The sequence below is a fragment of the Pogona vitticeps genome, chromosome 2, assembly GCF_051106095.1.
Source record: "Pogona vitticeps strain Pit_001003342236 chromosome 2, PviZW2.1, whole genome shotgun sequence".
NCBI classification, from domain to species: Eukaryota; Metazoa; Chordata; class Lepidosauria; order Squamata; family Agamidae; genus Pogona; species Pogona vitticeps.
This window is the reverse complement of record NC_135784.1, coordinates 313205373-313222356: the sequence shown is the minus strand read 5'-3', so window position 1 is coordinate 313222356 and position 16984 is coordinate 313205373. Positions and strand designations below refer to the sequence as shown.

The window sequence follows — 16984 nt, the reverse complement described above, 5'->3', positions numbered from 1 at the left end:
ACCCAGTCCTGGACACAGGATCAAAACTCCTCTATGCTTGGTGGAATTTTCTTGAGAGGAACTGTACATAAAATGGTGAAGTGCACCCAGAGCACTCTGCACACTGTTGCCACTTGGAGGCGAGCAGCAGAAAGTGGGTGGGTGTCAGGCACAAAAGAAATAACATTGGTGCTCCACAGGTCGGGCAGAGAAGCACAGCAGAGGTCCCGGAATTAGGCTTGCAAAGGTTTCGTCTCCTCCATGGCAAAGAAAACGAAGCAAACCCAGCCACAGGCTGGCTGGGTTTGGGGAACAGGCCGTCACGCCCCAGAAGAACGAACATGGGACTGTCAGACTTCATCCCTAGCTAGGCGGCGGGGTGTGTGTGTGTGTGTCTGTTTACAGCAGCAGTCCACACGGCCTGCTGCTGGTCATGGGGCCCTCCCTCTCCGCCTCTGCTGCTCCGGGAGTCGGTCAGTCCTCCAGCCAGCAGATTCCAGCCGTCAGAAGGAACTGCGCTGAAGGCAGCTCCCCCCATCTCCCGCCCCGCAGACCGCAGAGGAGTAAACAATGGCTGCTACCAAATATGGAATTTGCAGCCAGCCAGCAGCGAGCAAGCGAGCGAGCGAGCGGTCCCTCTGCCAGGCAGCCAGAGAGACCCAGAGCAGCCAACGCTGGCCTGAAGAGACTGGGGGTGGGGTGGGGCACAAGCGGGGAGCTGGGAACAGAGAGGGGGGGCCCACAGCAGAGGGAAATCATCAGCCACAAGGGCACGTGGGATCCTTCATCATCATCACCACCACCACCACTGCCACCACCCTGTTCCTTCTTCGGAAAACTTAAAGACACCTCCGGTGGTTGTGCCAAACCCCGTACATTCTAATGGGAAACGCTGGACCCCGGCCTCACTCTGCCAAGGGGGTGAAATGCTCTGCTCCCTCCCATGGCAGAGGCTCCAGGTCCCTCCACTCACCACCCCTCACCTCCACTTCCCACATCCTCACACATACCAGCAGTTCTTGGCATTCCTGGGCTGGGGGGGGGGACAGTCCCTTCCTTGAGACTCAGAGAGCACCAGCACCCTGGTTTCCTGGTGTGTGGGGGGGGTTGATTCCTCCAAAGCCTTCTTTTCTTGCTTCTCCTTGGCCCCAATCCTGCCATCAATCTCCGCCAAGAGGACCACCTCATGGAGAGTGCAGAAGGCTCTAGGTGGCATCCCGTGCCCACCAAATGACCGTTCTCACTGCCCACTGGCTGAGTGCCGGGGGGGGGGAGAGAACAGGGGAACAAGGAAGACAACCTGACACTACTGGTGCACTTGCCAGGACATGGCAAGGGGCGCTCTCTCTGTGTGTGTGTGTGTGTGTGTGTGTGTGTGTGTGTGTGTGTGTGTGTGTGTGTGTGTGTGTGTGTGTGTGTGTGTGTCAACTTTTCCAGGCAAACCTCTGTGGGGCAAGAGGACGGGACGGGTGAGCCAGACCCAGCGCTGTGCCCTCTCCATCATGCAACCTGTTCCTCTGCAAAGCAAGCCCTCGGAGGCGGGGGGGGGGGGACTGAAGAGGGCTGGCTACATTCTTGCCACTGCCCCTCCATGGGCAACATGGCTGCCTTGTGTGCCCCCCAGCCAACCAACTGCTGCAGGAGAGACCAGCCTGAGCAACCAGCTGGATGCAAAATGCCCAGCGGGCACGAGAGGGTGGAGCGGCCCCAAGATCTTCCTCTGCCTGACCCTCCAGGCCGGCGGCTTCAGCCCACAAAGGCAAGCTTCGCTCCCAAAGTGTGGAAAGAGCGCAAAGGAAGGCTCCCCAAACCCTGGCCCTCCCCAGGTCACCGAGCGGCAGTCCAGCAACCAGGCGCGTGCACGCATATGCGCATGCACGCGTGCACAAACTCACATAGAGCCTGCAAGACACTTAACCCAAGGGAAAGGAGGGCAGGCCAGGCGTCCCCCTGGTCCCTCTGAGGCAGCCCCTGGGACCCTGTTTCCTCCCCCCCATCCCACCCAGAGACAACCCCCCAAGTGCACCTGAAAAGAAGAGGAGGCAAGACTGGATACACACACACACACACACTTCTCCCCCCCCCACGGTCTCATCACAGAAGGGGCATCCCTGGCCCAAACAGTACACACACACACACACACATACACCGTCTGCTGCTGCTCCCTGCACAACCCCAGAACCCTCCACTTTACCAGGAGGTTCCCTCGCGCCCCCCACCCCACCCCAGAGAAGAGATCAGCGCTCTTCTGCCAAGGAAGCTCAAGGGCAGCCTCCAGAGTCGCCCCCCCCCCCGGAAAGGGGAAGCCGCCGCCCCTCGCCTCGGAGAGACCCGGCGGAGGCTGCGGGCGGGCCGGGGGGGGGGCGGTTGCGGGAAGGGTCTGCTCCTGCTGCCCCCCCCCACTATGAGCTGCCGGAGGAGGCCGCCTCCCCGCCTCGTGGAAGAGCTGGCTGGCCCTCCGATGACCATCGCCAGAAACCGGGGAGTCCCCGTCCCTCCCTCCCTCCCTCCCTCGGGTGTGGAAGGGCTGCTGCCCCAGTGCTGCTGCTGCTGCTGCTGCTGGTGATGGTGGTGGCGGCGGCACAGACGGGTTTTCCAGCTTTGGCGGGGGGGGGGGGAGGCGGCCACTCCACGGCTCCCTCCCAGCCCTTCCTGCCGCTCTGTGGCTCCGGTACCCCAAGCATCCCGGCCGCCCCTCTTGGGCCTGCAGCACCCCTGGGGTGCGGTGGGGAGGGGGCTGTGGCGAGAAGAGCAGCCCTCCCGGCCGGCAGAGGCGGCCGACCGTCGGAGAGGAAGCGGCCGGAGGCGGCGCCCACGATGCTCAAGCCCCGCCGGCCGGGGCTGAACCCACCCAAGGCCCGAGGAACGGAGCTGCTGCTGCTGCTGCTGCCCAAGCAGGCAAGCCAGAGGCCCCGCAGGGAGGGGCGCGCTCGGGGGGGGGGGACCGACCGAGCAAGGACGCCCCCCCGGAAAGAGCTGGCCCTTGGAGGCCCACGGCGGCGGAGGAGGGGGGTGGGTTGCCAGGGACGCGACCGGCCCCAAGTCCTCTCTCTCTCTCTCTCCCGGTGCCGGCGGTGGAGCCGCCCGGTGGCAAGAAGGCGCTGGCCGGCGGCGGCCGGAGGAGGCAGAAAAGCCGCCACCGCCGTCGTCGTGACTCACTTCCTCCTGCCCGAGGGCCCCCAAACGGCAGCAGCAGCAGGAGGAGGAGGCGGCGGCGGCGGCGGCGGGTGGGGGGGGGGGTGGCGGCTCCTCCTGCCCAGGCCAGGCCGGGCCGAGCCCCACCGGCCCTGCCCGCCGCCGCCGCCGCCGCCGCGCCCTTCGGCAGCAGCAGCAGCACCCCCCGCCGCCGCCGTCTCGGGCCAGAAGAGGCGGAGGAGGCCGGGCGCAGGAGGAGCGCGGCCCGCGCAGCCTCCCGCGGAGCCCGGCGGCGGAGGATGCGCCCGCAGGGATCCGGCCGGGAGGCGCGAAAGGGGGCCCCTCCCGCGGCACGCCGCTCCTCCGCGCGCGGTCCCGCGCCCACCGGGACACGGCAGCCTCTCTCTTCCCCCCCCCCTCCGCGACGCCCGCCCCCGCCCCGCCCGGGCCTCTTGAGTTGCGCGGGAAGGGAAGCGGGCTGCGCGCACAGGCTGCCTAGCCCCGCGGGAGGAGAAGCCCCGCTCCGTGCTGGGAAGAGAGACCGGGAAGCGGGGCGGGGCGGGGGGGGGCTGCAGACCGATCGCGGGCCGCCCGGGATCCTCTCTCCTCCCCCACCGCAACTAACTCAAGGAGGACAAGCGCCGCGCAACGCGGGAAGGAGTGCAGGCAGGGGAAGGGGGGGCGCGCGCGGAAAAAGTTAGTCCGAAGTAAGCCCCTCCCGCCTTGTCCGCTTCGCTGGGCCGGGGGGGGCAGATCTGGATCCCCGGGCGGGGGGGGAGGAGGGCTTCTCCAGAGGGCTGTCCCCGATCCCCTCGGCGGAGCAGAGGAAGGAGTGGGGGGGCGCTTTCGTTTCCCTACCTGGGGGGGGACACGCGGCGGCGGCGGCGGCGGCAGCTCCGGGGCGCGACTGGGTTCTGAGGCGGGACGGGGGTGGGGAGGGACCTCCTTCCCTTCCTTTCCCCTCCGACCTCCCGCCCGCCCCGACGACAGCCCCGCCCCGGAGGAAGGCGCCTGCCCCCCCCGCCTCCCCTCCCCTCCCCCCCCCCAGCGCTTGCCCCTGCCCCGAGTGACGAGAGCGCCTTCCGACGGCCTTATTGGATGCGGCGGAACTTGCGCTTCTCTCGAGTACGGCGCGCTCCCCCGCGGGCGGCCATGTTCAGTCAGGGCGCCACCCGGCCCGGCGTCGGACCCAGCAATGGAAGCGAGGCCGGAGGCGCCATCTCGCTTTCGGGCACAGGGCCAAGAAGGGCGGGGGGCCGCGAGACGGGCGGCTCGGGATCCTCCTCCTCCGCTCGTCCCTCGCTTGCCCCGGAGGGCGGCCGGGCGCAAGAGGCAGGCGGGCGCTCGCCGAGGGCCGGAGCAGGTGGCCGTGGCCGCTCCCGGGGGCCTGGCCGGGAAGAGCCTGAGCCCCGGCGGCAGCCGGGGGCACCGGTTGGGGACCGGTGAGGAGCTACTGTCGTGGGCCGTCGAGTCGCCTCCCAGCCCGCGCCTGGCGAGGTCCGTCTCGCCATGACTCGGGCCCGGCTGCCCGGGGGCTGGGGCCCCCAAAGGCGCCGTTCCCAAGCTGCGGGAGCGGGGAGGGTTTCTGCGGGAGGAGGCGAGCCTCCTGGCCGGCCTCCTGGCCCCAGGGCCGCAGCTAAATCCCACCGCCTGCGACCGTAGTTCGGTACCTGTTGCAAACCATTCGGTGGGCAGGTGGGTGGGAAGCATTCAAGTTTCATACCCGCGCCGTGCGTGCGATTCACTGCACGGAGGGAGCCCTTGCAGGACAACAGGCGCAGGAGAGTGGGCAGCCTTGCGCAGGCTGGAGGGGCAACCGTCCCCCTCCAGCCTGCGCCACCGATGCCTCTGTGAGGCGGGACTGGTGGGAGTTGCGAGCCCAGAACATCTGGCCTTTCCGCGAACACCACAGGGGACTCCGGAGCGGCAGCTTAGGGCACCTGGCCCTGGCGTGAGGCGTACCTGCAGGGATGGATCATCCCAGGGGGCCAAGGATTGAACGTTAAAGAATGCCGGTGCAGTAGGATTCAGGGTGACTGTTTTGGGAGCAGCCCTCCTAGCGCACCCTCCCCTCGCTCGGGCAACCGCCCCAAAGGGTGGGGAGAAACTGCAACAGCTGCCTGTTTCATTCTAAGCCAAGCCCCCTCCTGGCCCTCTGGCACCACCTCGGTTGCTGGCGGCCACCCCCAGCTCTTACTCCCCCCCCCCCAGGAGTGCAGCCAGGGGCAGGAGCAAAGCCCAAAGTATGCTCCTTGTGTAGCTCTCAAAGCACTCTGATGCAGGGGACCCAGGGCAAACCGCTCCCCCAGTGAGCTGGGCACTCCATTTACCAGCCTCAGAAGGGTGGAAGGCTGAGTCAACCTTGAGCCGGCTGCCTGGACCCGTCCAGATTGTGCTCAGGTTAGGAGCAGGATCTTGACTGCAGGACTGCAGCGGAGCCTGAGGAGTGAACGCTCTGCAGAGGGTCCGGGGGTCCTCAAGTGCCCAGAAGTGCAAAGGCCAGCTTGGCCTCCGCAGGGGAAAGCCTGAGTGGGTCTCCAACAAAACCGATGGGCCTCGGGAGAGGAGGCTTGTGGGAATCTCCCTGGCCCCCTCACCCTGCTCCGGAGGGCCCCACCCACTGCAACAAAAAACACATCCCAGCAGGAACAGGGGAAGGACAGGAGTCCTCCAGCTGTGCTCCAGGGAGGGACAGGTAGGGGTCCCTAGGCCTTCAGGCAGGGTCTCTCTGCCCGCCCCGCCTGGAAACCTGCCTGGATGAAACAGAAGTTTCCTGCTGCTGAGCCAGTTTCTCTCCTTCCTTCCTTCTCCTCCTCATTCCTCAGAGTGGGGAAGGGTCACTGGACCAGTGGTGCAGGAGAAGGGCTGATCCCCCCCCCCCCGCTGGCTGCCAACAGGAGCTTGGCACCATGAAACAAGGAGGGGCCTCCGCTGGGGTCTTGTGATCCTTAGAGGATTCTGATGGCCTACAAAAGGAGTGATGGGCCCTTCCCAGGGTTTCCGAGGTGCAGAGTCCTTAAATGCCAATTGCCAGTCCCTCCTTTGGGAGAGGGGTGTGCACTGCGGACCACCAGCAGCTAGCCTAAGGTTCAAAGGCTGGCTCGTCTCCTTGAAGCTGCCATGAGGAACGGGACTCCTGAACTCGCCCCCCCCCTCCTAAGCCAAGCAAAAAGCACTCAGGCTAAAGTAAGTGACTGTTAAAGTAGGCCCATTTGAATCTATGAAACTTATGGAAGAGCTGGCTCATCAAATCCCCACTGATTCAGTGAGCCTCCTCTAGTGCAATTTACTATGCTAAGCAACAGGATTTGGGCCACTGAGTTCAAGTCTGCGGCTTGAGTGTCCTCTGGGATTCAACCCTGAGCCTGGATTTTCAGGTCTCCCGGGCAGCCAGGAGGGTGCGGTTGCCGAGGGAAAGCTGGCAGGCCGGGGGCACCCATTCCAAGGATCGCCCTCCTCAACATAATTAAGAATGACCAACTTTAAAAAGAAAAGAAAGTTGAGTGTTATAATGGTCACTGTAACAAGAACTGGAAAAGCAACAAACGAATTGATCTTGAAGAATGGTACTGTATAAAGAAATACGGAGTTTGTATTTTAGTTTTAATTTTGTTTTATTTGTAATTTTTCTTTTATTAATTTAAAAAAGTTTTTTTAAAGCGTCTTTAAGTGTTTTTGAACGGTGAGGTTTTAGTATAGCGCTTAGGTGCTGAACGTGACCTTCTTATCCTGTGCCCGCCCCAAGCCGTTCTTAATCGCGACGGCTGTGTCCTCTTGGCGATTGGGGGGGGCGCCCCCCCGCCCCGCCCCTCCCCAGGGGGAAAGGCGGCAGGCAAACCGAACAAACTGAGCCCCAGCTCCGTTTGGCACCCGGGACCGCGGGGGGGGGGCAGAGGCGCCGGGCGCCGAGGGCAGGGGGGCTCTCCGCGCCCCCGAGTCAGCGCCGGGACAGGACCGGGCGGGCGCGGCGCGAAGGCGAGCGGTCACCCAAGGACCCCCTCTCCCCCGTCCCCCCCCCCGGTTCCCACCCAAGGACCCCCTCTCCCCCGTTCCCCCCCCCCCGCTCCCACCCAAGGACCCCCTCTCCCCCGTTCCCCCCCCCCGCTCCCACCCAAGGACCCCCTCTCCCCCGTTCCCCCCCCCGCCCCCCCCGCTCCCACCCAAGGACCCCCTCTCCCCCGTCCCCCCCCCCGCTCCCACCCAAGGACCCCCTCTCCCCCGCCCCCCCCCGCTCCCACCCAAGGACCACCTCTCCCCCGTCCCCCCCCCCGCTCCGGCTTCCCGTCCCCGCGGAGGGGGGCCAAGGCAGGCGCCACGCCCCTCCCCGCCCCCGCCCTCTCGCCCCCCTTCCCCAAGGAGTCGCGCCAAGCTGGAGGGAGGGAGGGAGGGGGCGGAGCCCCCCGCCTTGGCCCCGCCTCCGCCGTGCGTCAGGGTGGGCACGCGCCCCGCCTCAGCCGAGGGGATTTCCCGGGCGCGAGTGACGAGGCCCGGTGGCCAATGCCGAGCCACGTCTGCCCGGTGGCGCCAATCAGCGAGCAGAAGGGGCGGTCCTGCCAGAGTTCCTGGTCTAGACAGACGTCACCCCTGCCGTGTTGGAAGCAGAGGGAGGGAGAGAGGGGGAGGGGAGGGGCGGCAGCTGGGCTCCCCTCGAGGAGGTCGGCAGGCAGGAAGGTAGGTGGGGGGGGTTCGGGGGTGGGGGGTTCGGGGGTGGGGGGGGGAACCAGGGGACCCAGGTGTCCGGGCGCCTCTCCGCGGGCGGCGGGCAGGGCGAGGGCGTGGGAGGTTCGGCCCTGCGACGGGGCGCCTCCGCCCCCTCCCCTTCTCTCCGGCCGGGGTCTCTCTTCTCCCCCCCCCCGCTGAGCCGCCGAGGCGGAGGAAATTCCCGGAGTCCCGGGGGGGGGGAGAGTGGCAGGGAGCGGAGAGCCTCCCCTGCAGGGCTGGCTGTCTCGGAGGAGCGCCACCTGTTGGGGGGGGCGGGGAGAGACAGGCGCGGCGCGGAGGGGTTGCCGGGGAGGGCGGCCGGTCCTTGGTTGTGGTTTAGTCGGTTGTGCCGGACTCTTCGTGACCCCTTCATGGACCAGAGAGCGCGCCAGGCCCTCCTGCCTTCCACGGCCTCCCGGAGTCCGGTCAAAGTCATGTTGGTTGCTTCGATGACCCTGTCCATCCATCTCATCCTCTGTCGTCCCCTTCTCCTCTTGCCGTCACACTTTCCCAACATCAGGGTCTTTTCCAGGGAGTCTTTTCTTCTCATGAGATGGCCAAAGTACTGGAGCCTCAGCTTCAGGATCTGTCCTTCAAGTGAGCATTCAGGGTTGATTTCCTTTAGAATTGATAGGTTTGTTCTCTTTGCAGTCCAGGGAACTCTCAAGAGTCTCCTCCAGCACCACAATTCAAAGGCATCAATTCTTCAGCGGTCAGCTTTCTTTATGGTCCAGCTCTCACTTCCATACATCATTACAGGAAAAACCATAGCTTTGACTATTCGGACTTTTGTTGGCAAGGTGATGTCTCTGCTTTTTAAGATGCTGTCAAGGTTTGTCATCGCTTTCCTCCCAAGAAGCAGGCGTCTTTTAATTTCGTGGCTGCTGTCTCCATCTGCAGTGATCATGGAGCCCAAGAAAGTAAAATCTGTCACTGCCTCCATATCTTCCCCTTCAGTTTCCCAGGAGGTGATGGGGGACCAGCGGCCATGATCTCAGTTTTTTTGATGTAGAGCTTCAGACTGTCTTCTATGCACTCCTCTTTCACTCTCCTGAAAGGGAGGGTCTCCGGGACAGCCAGGAGGGTGTGCTTGCACAAGGAAAGCTGTGCAAGCATGTTGGATGCCTTCCGACCTGAGGGGCTCATCTAGCATCACACATTTTAGCCTTTTGTTTCTGATCATGGGGCATTCTTGGCAAAGATACTGGAGTGGAATTGCCGGTTCCTGCTCCAGGTGGATTGCGTTTAGTCGGAACTCTCCACTAGGTCCTGTCCGTCTTGGGTGTCCCTGCACGGCAGAGCCCATAGCCCTTCTCTGAGTGACTCAAGCCCCTTTGCCAGGACAAGGCAGCAATCCGTGAAGGGGTGATCTTTGGCCACCCCGTAACCGTAACCCTTCAGACTCAGGGGAACAGCTGCATCCGGGAAGGAGGGAGGGAAGGAAAGCAAGCAAGCCCCTCCCCATCCAGCCTCCCTGGCTGCCCCAAGGGCTCCATTTTAGGCACCCAACCCAACCCTGCCTTCCCTGGGGGGGGCGGGCAGTCGCTCTCCTTCCCCTTCCCCAGTGTGATGGAAGCCTGGTTTATGGGATGGGTCGGTGGTGCCCAAGGCAGGGTTGCCCCTGCCCACCCCCCCACTGGCGCCGGTCAAGCCTCTGCCCCCCCTTCCCCTGCCCAGATGTGGTGTGCCGAGGAGATGGCTGCTCTGGACGGGGAGGACCTCCTGGACTTTCTCCTGAGCGAGGAGGACGCGCCTGGACCAGCTGCTGCCGCCACCACCACTGCGGGGGACCGCCTCTCTGGGAAGGGCGATGTCCGGATGGAGGATTGGGACCTGCCCGAGGTGACTGCTGGAGGGGAGTTTGTCTGGGGGGGGGAAGCTGTACCGCCTGTTTGCCTGCCCCCCCCGCTCCCTAACCACCTCTGTCCTGGCAGGTCTGGCGGGAGGACGCAGTGGACGACTTCCTGCGGTGCCTTTTGAGCCCCTTCCTGGAGGAGGGCGGCGGCGGCGGCGGCTCCTCGCTTGGCTCTCCCCAGGCTGGCCACGGCTGCCTGGGCGAAGAGCAGAAACTGCCCTGCAGCCCCTCCAGCTCCGAAAGTGTGCAGTCCGATCACAACTACTCCTTGCACCCGGATCCCCCAGAGCAGGAAGCGCTGGGACTGGACAGTGCTGGCTCCTCCTCCTCGGAGGCAGGTGGCGAGGTCGCCATTGACCTGGGTGAGTGCTGGAGTGGGGAGGGGCCCCCTTCTGGAGCCCCACTTCCAGAAGGGGTCTGGACGGGCAGGGCAAGGGGTGGGCAGGCAGCCTTTGGATTTGGACTGCCCTGTGCCTTCCCATTGGGGGCTGGGAGCAAAGGGCGCACCTGCATGTGTCTTGGGGAGGGAGGCGAGGGGGGGGAGCTCTAGGAAGGGCATCCGGAGCTGTTTGAGTTTCCACCAGGAAATAAGGAAAGGGTTTCTCTTGCCAAACAGCCACTGGCTAAAGCCCACAAAGTAGGGAATACACAGTCCCATGTTCCAGCCTGGCGAGATCTCTTGGGGTCGGGGCCTGGCAATGACTCCCCTGCTTTGCTGCCAGAGTGTGCCAACACACCGCCCTGGAAGGAGCCGCAGGGCCTGGGAGTGTTGACATGCCACTCCAAAGGTGCTTTCCAGGGTTACTACTGCTCCCCAAAGTGTTCAGGGAGTGAGGCGCTAATGGCCAAACTTTGAGCCAACTTGGTAGCAGGTGGGTGTAGGTGGAGAGCCTGCCGAGGTGGTTCAGCTGACTCAGAAAGCTAACCCAGGCACTCAGGGTCACCCGCAGGACTGTCCCCAGAGAAGGTGTGGCAGTAGTCCAGCGCTGAGGTTGCCAAGGACAGCTTGGACCACGGTGGCTGGCCAAGCTTTTCCTGTCCAAGAAAGTTCCTGGTTAGTGGGAGGGGTGGAGCGTCCTTGCAAAGTGATGGATGTCAGGCTCCCCTCCAGCCTGTAGACTGTTGGGGGGGGGGAACTGGTTGTCTGGACCTCTTGACCCTGACGGCCTGCCTGGTTTTTCTCCTGCAGAGACGTGGGGGGAAGTGGACCCCTCTGAGGCTTCGCAGACAAGCGTCGGCTCTCGCTCCCCCGTCCTCCCTGTGGTGGTGCCCATGGAAGAGCCTTTGTCCGGCATGGGGGCACAGGTATGGCATGCTCTGGGCCCCCTTGGTGGGCTTTGTCCCTGGTCTGGCTGTTCCCTCCCCTCTCCCCCCCCCCCCGCGGGATGGACCCTGCTCATCGGGTGCCTCCTCTGGCTCTTCCAGTTTGATTTCCCCCTGCTGTCCTTGACGGAGGAGGAGAAGAAGCTCCTGGAGAAAGAAGGGGTCTCCATCCCCTGCAACCTGCCCCTCACCAAGGTGTGTGTTTCGACACGTTTCCCGCACGCAACGCTGAACGCTGCCTGCTGAAGCACCTGGCAAGGCCTGTGTGGGCGGCTGGCCGGTGGGTGGATGATGATGTGGGGAGCCACCCTCGGCAGGGCCTGCCTTGCTCCACCTCCTCCTGCCTGGGACCTCCCTGCCCAAGGTGGGCCAGAAGGCCTCCCTCTTTTTTAAAAAGACATTTTATCGTAAACATGGGGAGGGGGAAGCCGTACTTGCTCTCTGCAGGGTCTGTGTGTGTGTGTGTGTGTGTGTGTGTGTGTGTGAAAGGGTGGAGTGGTGTTTTTTTTTTTTTTTTTTTGCCTTTCCCAGTGTGACCAGGAAAAGATGCAGCAGGACAGGTTTTTGCCTGCTCTTTGGGGTCTGCCCCTCCATGCTGGGGTGGGGGCTCACCCTCTATGCGGTGCTTCTGCTGCAGGCGGAGGAGCGGATCCTGAAGCGCGTCCGCAGGAAGATCCGCAACAAGCAGTCAGCGCAGGACAGCCGGCGGCGGAAGAAGGTCTACGTGGACAGCCTAGAGACCAGGTGGAGGAGCTGAGCTGGGTGGGGAGGTGGGGCGCAAGGACCCCTTGTGCCGCCCTGGGGTCGGCTGGGCTGCAGGTGTTGTGGGGTGAGGAGGAGCGGCGCTGTGGGAGAGCCTGGCGCACCTTCCGCTCTCTCTGCGCTCCCGGGGCTGCTCCCTCCTGCCCCAGAGGCCTGCTGCTGCTGCTGCCCCTCAGCCTGCCTGGGGCTGCGTGGGGCGGGGTGGGGCTCAGTCCTGATCCTGGTGGCTTCCCACAGGGTGGTTGTTTGCACAGCCCAGAACCACGAGCTCCAGAAGAAAGTGCAGCTACTGGAGAAGCAGAACCTGTGAGTCCAGGGTTGGGGTTAGGGCAGGGAGGGTCTCCCTTGCTGTGGGGTGTGTGTGTGGGGGGGGGGGCAGTGGCCGTGGAGGGCCTGAGGCTCCCAGATGGTCCCTGGCCAAGAGCCCTGGTGCTGGGCAGCTGCCGTTGCCCTCTGGCACTAAAGGTGGAGCCGTGGGGCTAAAGCTGGGCTACCCCATGCGGGCAAAGGGTGGGCTTCTGTGTTGGGGATGGGGGGGTGGGGTGGGGTGGAGTGGAGTGGCCCAGCAAAGGCCTCTCTGGCTGCTGACAGGAGGGGGTCAGGCCCACCCTAGTTAGGGGGCGGCGGGAGGAGGCTCACCCCTTCTCTGGCTTGGCTGCAGGTCTTTGCTGGAGCAGCTGCGGAAGCTGCAGGCCCTGGTTCAGCAGACCTCCACCAAGACCGCTACGGCCACCACCTGCATCATGGTGAGTGCCCCGTCCCTCCAGCCCCACCGCTGGCTCACAGGGGGGGGCGCCCTCTGCCGCCGCGGACTCCCCCAGAAGGTGTGTGGGAGGCTTGCTGCCCTCATGTTCCGGTTCTTGCCTCGCATCCAGGTGTGAGTCAGTGGGGCGGGGGGGGGGGGCTGCCACCCCAGCTGGTGCCTGCCCTCAGTCTTTTTAACACTTGCCTCTGCCTGCCTGCCTGCCTGCCTTGGAGGACCTTACTGGAACATTCCGCCCCCCCCCCCCCAAAAAATGCACTGTCTTGTCCCCCTCCAGGTCCTGCTCTTGTCCTTCTGCCTCATCCTCTCACCCAGCCTGTCCCCTTTTGGAGGCCGGGAGCAGCAGGTGGAGCTTCAAGGAGGTAAGTGAAGGGTCTTCCCAGGAAAGGCGCCTGCCTCCAGGAGCGGGACCGGCTTGTTTTCTTAGCAGCGGGCTGCAGGTTGGGTCCTGCAGAGAAGCAACCCCAGCAACACCGTCCCACCAGATAGGTTGCGCCGTGTGGTGGTCTAGGGACGGGCAGGCAGAATCTTGGCCTTTTCTTGGGGCCCTTTTACTGGGACCCCCCCCCCCCCCTCTGCAGAAGACAGAGTCCCGCAGGGGCAGGGAGACCGCCGTGGTCAGGAGCCCTGGCGGAAGAAGCAGGGGCCTCGGCTCCCCTGGACTTTGCTTCCATTCTGAGCGAGGAGCTCCGAGAAGACCTGCGGGGTCGGCCAGCCGGTGGAGGGTTCAGCGGCTGTGCCAAGATCGGCCTTGCCCCCTTTGCATGCGCCATGTGCACGGAAGACGGGGCGGCGGTGCCTTTCGAGAGGGGGAGCCTCACAAGAGTGGCGAAGCCGCAGGTGTGCTCAGGAGGGCCACCGTCCTTCCGCGCCCTTGCAGGTGGCTTTGGGAGAGGGGCAGGCAAAGGGGGAGAGGCTCCCCTGCATGTTTTTCTGAGCAGTCCCGTTAGGCCGTGCTAGTGGGTCCGAGAGGGGAAGAGCTCTGCAGCTCCCGCAGCCTCAGCAACCCTGACAGGGCTGCTGTTTGCCCGTGCCCCCCCCCCAAGGGAGGGAGGGAGGCTGGCCCAGGCCCTCCTCTGGATCCCCCTCACTCCGGCCTCTTCATTTCCCTGCCCAGTGCTCTCCCGGAGACTGCGTGAATTCCCCAGCAGAGGCGCCCAGCTGTCCGCTGTGGCCCCCCAGCCCACAGAGGGGCCCCTTTTGCATCTTCCAGAAAAGGGGGTCCCCGGAGAAGCTGTGGAGTCTGCAGGGGGCCTCAACCAGTCCCTGGGGGGCCCCCAGCACCCTCTGGAAGAGCAGCCCACCTCCGGCGGCCCCCAAAGCAGCAACTCCTCCTCTGACGATCCCTCCCCGCCTCCGGCCGATGGATTTCCGCCGGTTCCGGAGCTCGAGCGCCTGCGGAGGGAGACGGCCCTCCCGGCGGCCTCTGCTGGCCAGAAGCCTGGGTGGCCGGCCGACGGCACCAGCGTCATCATCCAGCCGCGCCATTCTGATGAGATGTGAGCCCTCCACGCTTCAAGGACTTTGCCACCTGCACTGGGGTTGCTGGACCTGGCCAGGGGCGGGTTGGCATCACCGCGAGGGGGAACCAGAGCATTTGCACGCCTTGCTCTGTTTGGGGATGATGGCGTTTCCCTCCTCTGGATCAGGGTCCAGGCCATGTGGGCAGGAGGGCAGCCCTTGGAAGCTGCCCTCCCCTCCTGGATCTCGGCCTTGAGGCCAACCTGGACTGAGTCAGGGCAGAAGACGGATCCTGGTGGGGGGGGGGATGGGGGGAGCGATAGGATAGCCAGGCAGCAACAGGCAGCAGTCTGCCCCACTCTCCTGGGCCTCACTTTTGATCATTGGGCCCAGCCCTCTGTTCCCTAACTCAGGCTGTGCCCCCTTCTCCCCAGGGAGCACTCGCAGGCGTCATGGGGCTGGAAGCAGTGGCAGCCGCTGTGGGGAGGGAGGGAGGGAGGGAGTGTCCTAAGGCTCTCTCTCTCTCTCTCTCTCTCTCACCTTCGAGGCCAGCACTTCTCTGGAATCCCTTCTTCAGGGAGCCCCAACCCCAGAGTCAGCACAGCGCTGCAGGATCCGGTCCCTCAGGCTGTGTAGCCCTGCTTCGTCCTAGACCTTCGGAGCAGGAAGACCAGCTTCTGTCCAAGGGGCTCCACTGGGCACTCCCTTCTGATGACAGCCATCACTCATCTCTGATTCCTGGGGGTGTCTTGTTTCCAGGAGCTCCCCCCCCCGTCCCCTGTCCAGGTTTCCTGCTTTCAGAGCCCAGGGCCCAAGGGTTTATGGTGCATCAGTTCCCTTCTCCTGGGTGAAGGGGTGATGCTACCATTGTCCCTGTGAGTCAGAGCAGGTGGAGGTGCAGCCAAGAATCGTGCTGTCTGTTCCTGGGGGAGAGCTGCAGGGCCTCTGGCCCTCTGGTAGTGGGTTCCAGTTTTGGTGGATGGCACGTTCTGACATGGGAGGAGGGAGAAGCCCGTGTCTGCATGAATGCAAACCTGAGTTCCCTTCTGATGTCCCTGAGAATCAGGCAAACCACAGCCGCCTCGCAAGCGGTCTGGCTACTTGGTGTTGGGGCTTGATGGCCACCAGATCAGGCTGGCCAGCCAGGAAGGCTGTGGGTGGGAAGGAGCGCAGGATGCTCAGAAGACCCTCTGCCTGTTACTGTTCCGCTCGTGGCCCTGCGGAACTGCTCGCCTCCTTCCTTCCTGTGTGCTCAGTGTCATGGCAGTCTTTGCCCCAAGGTGGCATCAAGTGGACCCTGCCACCTAAGCCCCCCCCCCAGCCCCCACCCAGCCTCCCTGAGACAGACCATCCTTCTGCCCAGGACCCCCTTTCTTCTGAGGATAGATGGACAGATGGGTTCAAAGGGCAGGGCCCCTTTGTCTGGCCTTGAAGCGCTTCGGCCTGAGTTTCTCCCCCTCCCTCCCTCCCTCCCTCCCTCCCTCCCTCCTTTGGCTGTTTGGTTCTTCCCTGTATCGTTTTCTGAGAGCAAATGACTTTTTCTCGCTAATGGGGTATCAATGTCAATGCAATATACTGTACATGTAAATAATAAACTGCTTGAACAAAGCCCCCCCCCTTCCTTCCTCCACGCCTTCTTGGAGAAGTTGGTCAGTTGAGTGAGCGTTCGGAATGGGCCAGGTTGGGGGGCAGCAACTTCGTGTCCGTCTCTCTCTCTCTCTCTCTCTCTTGGCTGGATCCACCCACACCCACTGAGCCCCCGCCTTTAGTTTCTGTGGCTGCGAGATCCCCCCCTCCAAAGCCAGAGTACGTTCGTTGAGGGAGGCCAACAGAGGCAAAATGTCTCTGCTGGTCCTCCTCAACATCTCAGCCGCCTTCGATACCGTCGACCACAGTATCCTCCTGGGGAGGCTTTCTGAGTTGGGTATCGGTGGATTGGCTCTTGCCTGGCTCCGTTCCGTCTTGGAGGACCATCCCCAGAGAGTGCAGATTGGAGAGAGTTTCTTGGCCCTGTGCAGCCTCAATTGTGGGGTCCCGCAGGGGTCGATCGTTTCCCCAATGCTGTTTAACATCTCTATGAGGCTGCTGGGAGGGGTCATCAGGGGATGTGGGGCTTCGTGCCATCAGTACACTGATGATACTCGGCTCTACATCTTTTTTCCAACAACAGCGGATGCTGTTTCATCCCTGGAGCGCTGCCTAGAGGCTGTTTAGCAATGGATGCAGGAGAAAGGACTGAGGCTGAACCTGGACAAGACGGAGGTCCTGAGGGTGGGTGGCCCAGACATCAGTGATTCGGGAAACTCCCTCTCTTTTTGGGGGGTAATTCTTACCACTGAGAGTGAGGTTCGCAGTTTGGGTGTACATCTGGACCTGGCGCTCACCATGGAAATCCAGGTGGTGTCAGTGGTCCATTCCGCACACTTCCACCTCCGGCAGATTGCCCAGATGCATCCCTATCTTGATGTGGGGGCACTGACCATTTTGGTCCATGAGCTCGTAGTCTCGAGATTAGGCTATTGCAATGGACTTTATATGGGACTACATTGAGACTGACGCGGAAACTCCAGATGGTTGCAGAATATGGCAGCCAGACTTCTTACAGGGGTGAAGAGGTTTCACTGCATTTCCCCCACGCTGGCTGCCTTACATTCATTCATTCATTCATTCATTCATTCATTCATTTATTTATTTATTTATTTATTTATTGCATTTATTGCATTTATATGCCGCCCATCTAGACATAGTCTACATTGGTTGCTCATCTGCTTCTGCGTTGATTTCAAAGTCCTAATGATGACATATAAAGCCCTAAACTGTTTAGGACCTCAATATCTGGCAGAGCGCCTCCTCCCACCCAGTTCTGCCAGAGTCACTCGTTCTAGCCAGGCCGGGCAGTTGAGGGGCCTAACGCCGAGGGAGGTCCAGAAGGAAAGAACAAGGAACCAGGCCTTCTCGGCAGTGGCCCCTTGCCTCTGGAACAACTTGCCCATGGAGATCCGCCT

At 63.2% G+C, this 16984-nt stretch overlaps 2 protein-coding genes across 3 annotated transcripts in view; one reads left to right on the top strand and one right to left on the bottom strand.

Moving 5' to 3' along the window:
• The window catches only part of TLN1 (talin 1), a 50395-nt gene extending 46288 nt beyond the window's left edge, over window positions 1-4107 (bottom strand). For both annotated transcript variants that reach the window (XM_072993120.2, XM_078384205.1), the window contains exon 1: window positions 3973-4107. The gene's annotated coding sequence lies outside the window, so the exon portion shown is untranslated. The remainder of the gene's footprint in view (window positions 1-3972) is intronic.
• Window positions 1-15587, top strand: part of CREB3 (cAMP responsive element binding protein 3) — a 196803-nt gene extending 181216 nt beyond the window's left edge. Inside the window, exons 2-12 of the mRNA XM_078384207.1 lie at window positions 7738-7785; window positions 8467-8615; window positions 9493-9657; window positions 9750-10032; window positions 10860-10975; window positions 11096-11188; window positions 11631-11737; window positions 11993-12061; window positions 12417-12501; window positions 12796-12880; window positions 13636-15587. Coding sequence (XP_078240333.1) covers window positions 8541-8615; window positions 9493-9657; window positions 9750-10032; window positions 10860-10975; window positions 11096-11188; window positions 11631-11737; window positions 11993-12061; window positions 12417-12501; window positions 12796-12880; window positions 13636-14021 — 1464 coding nt within the window. The 5' untranslated portion in view covers window positions 7738-7785; window positions 8467-8540 and the 3' untranslated portion in view covers window positions 14022-15587. The remainder of the gene's footprint in view (window positions 1-7737; window positions 7786-8466; window positions 8616-9492; window positions 9658-9749; window positions 10033-10859; window positions 10976-11095; window positions 11189-11630; window positions 11738-11992; window positions 12062-12416; window positions 12502-12795; window positions 12881-13635) is intronic.
• Window positions 15588-16984: the final 1397 nt, after the last annotated feature.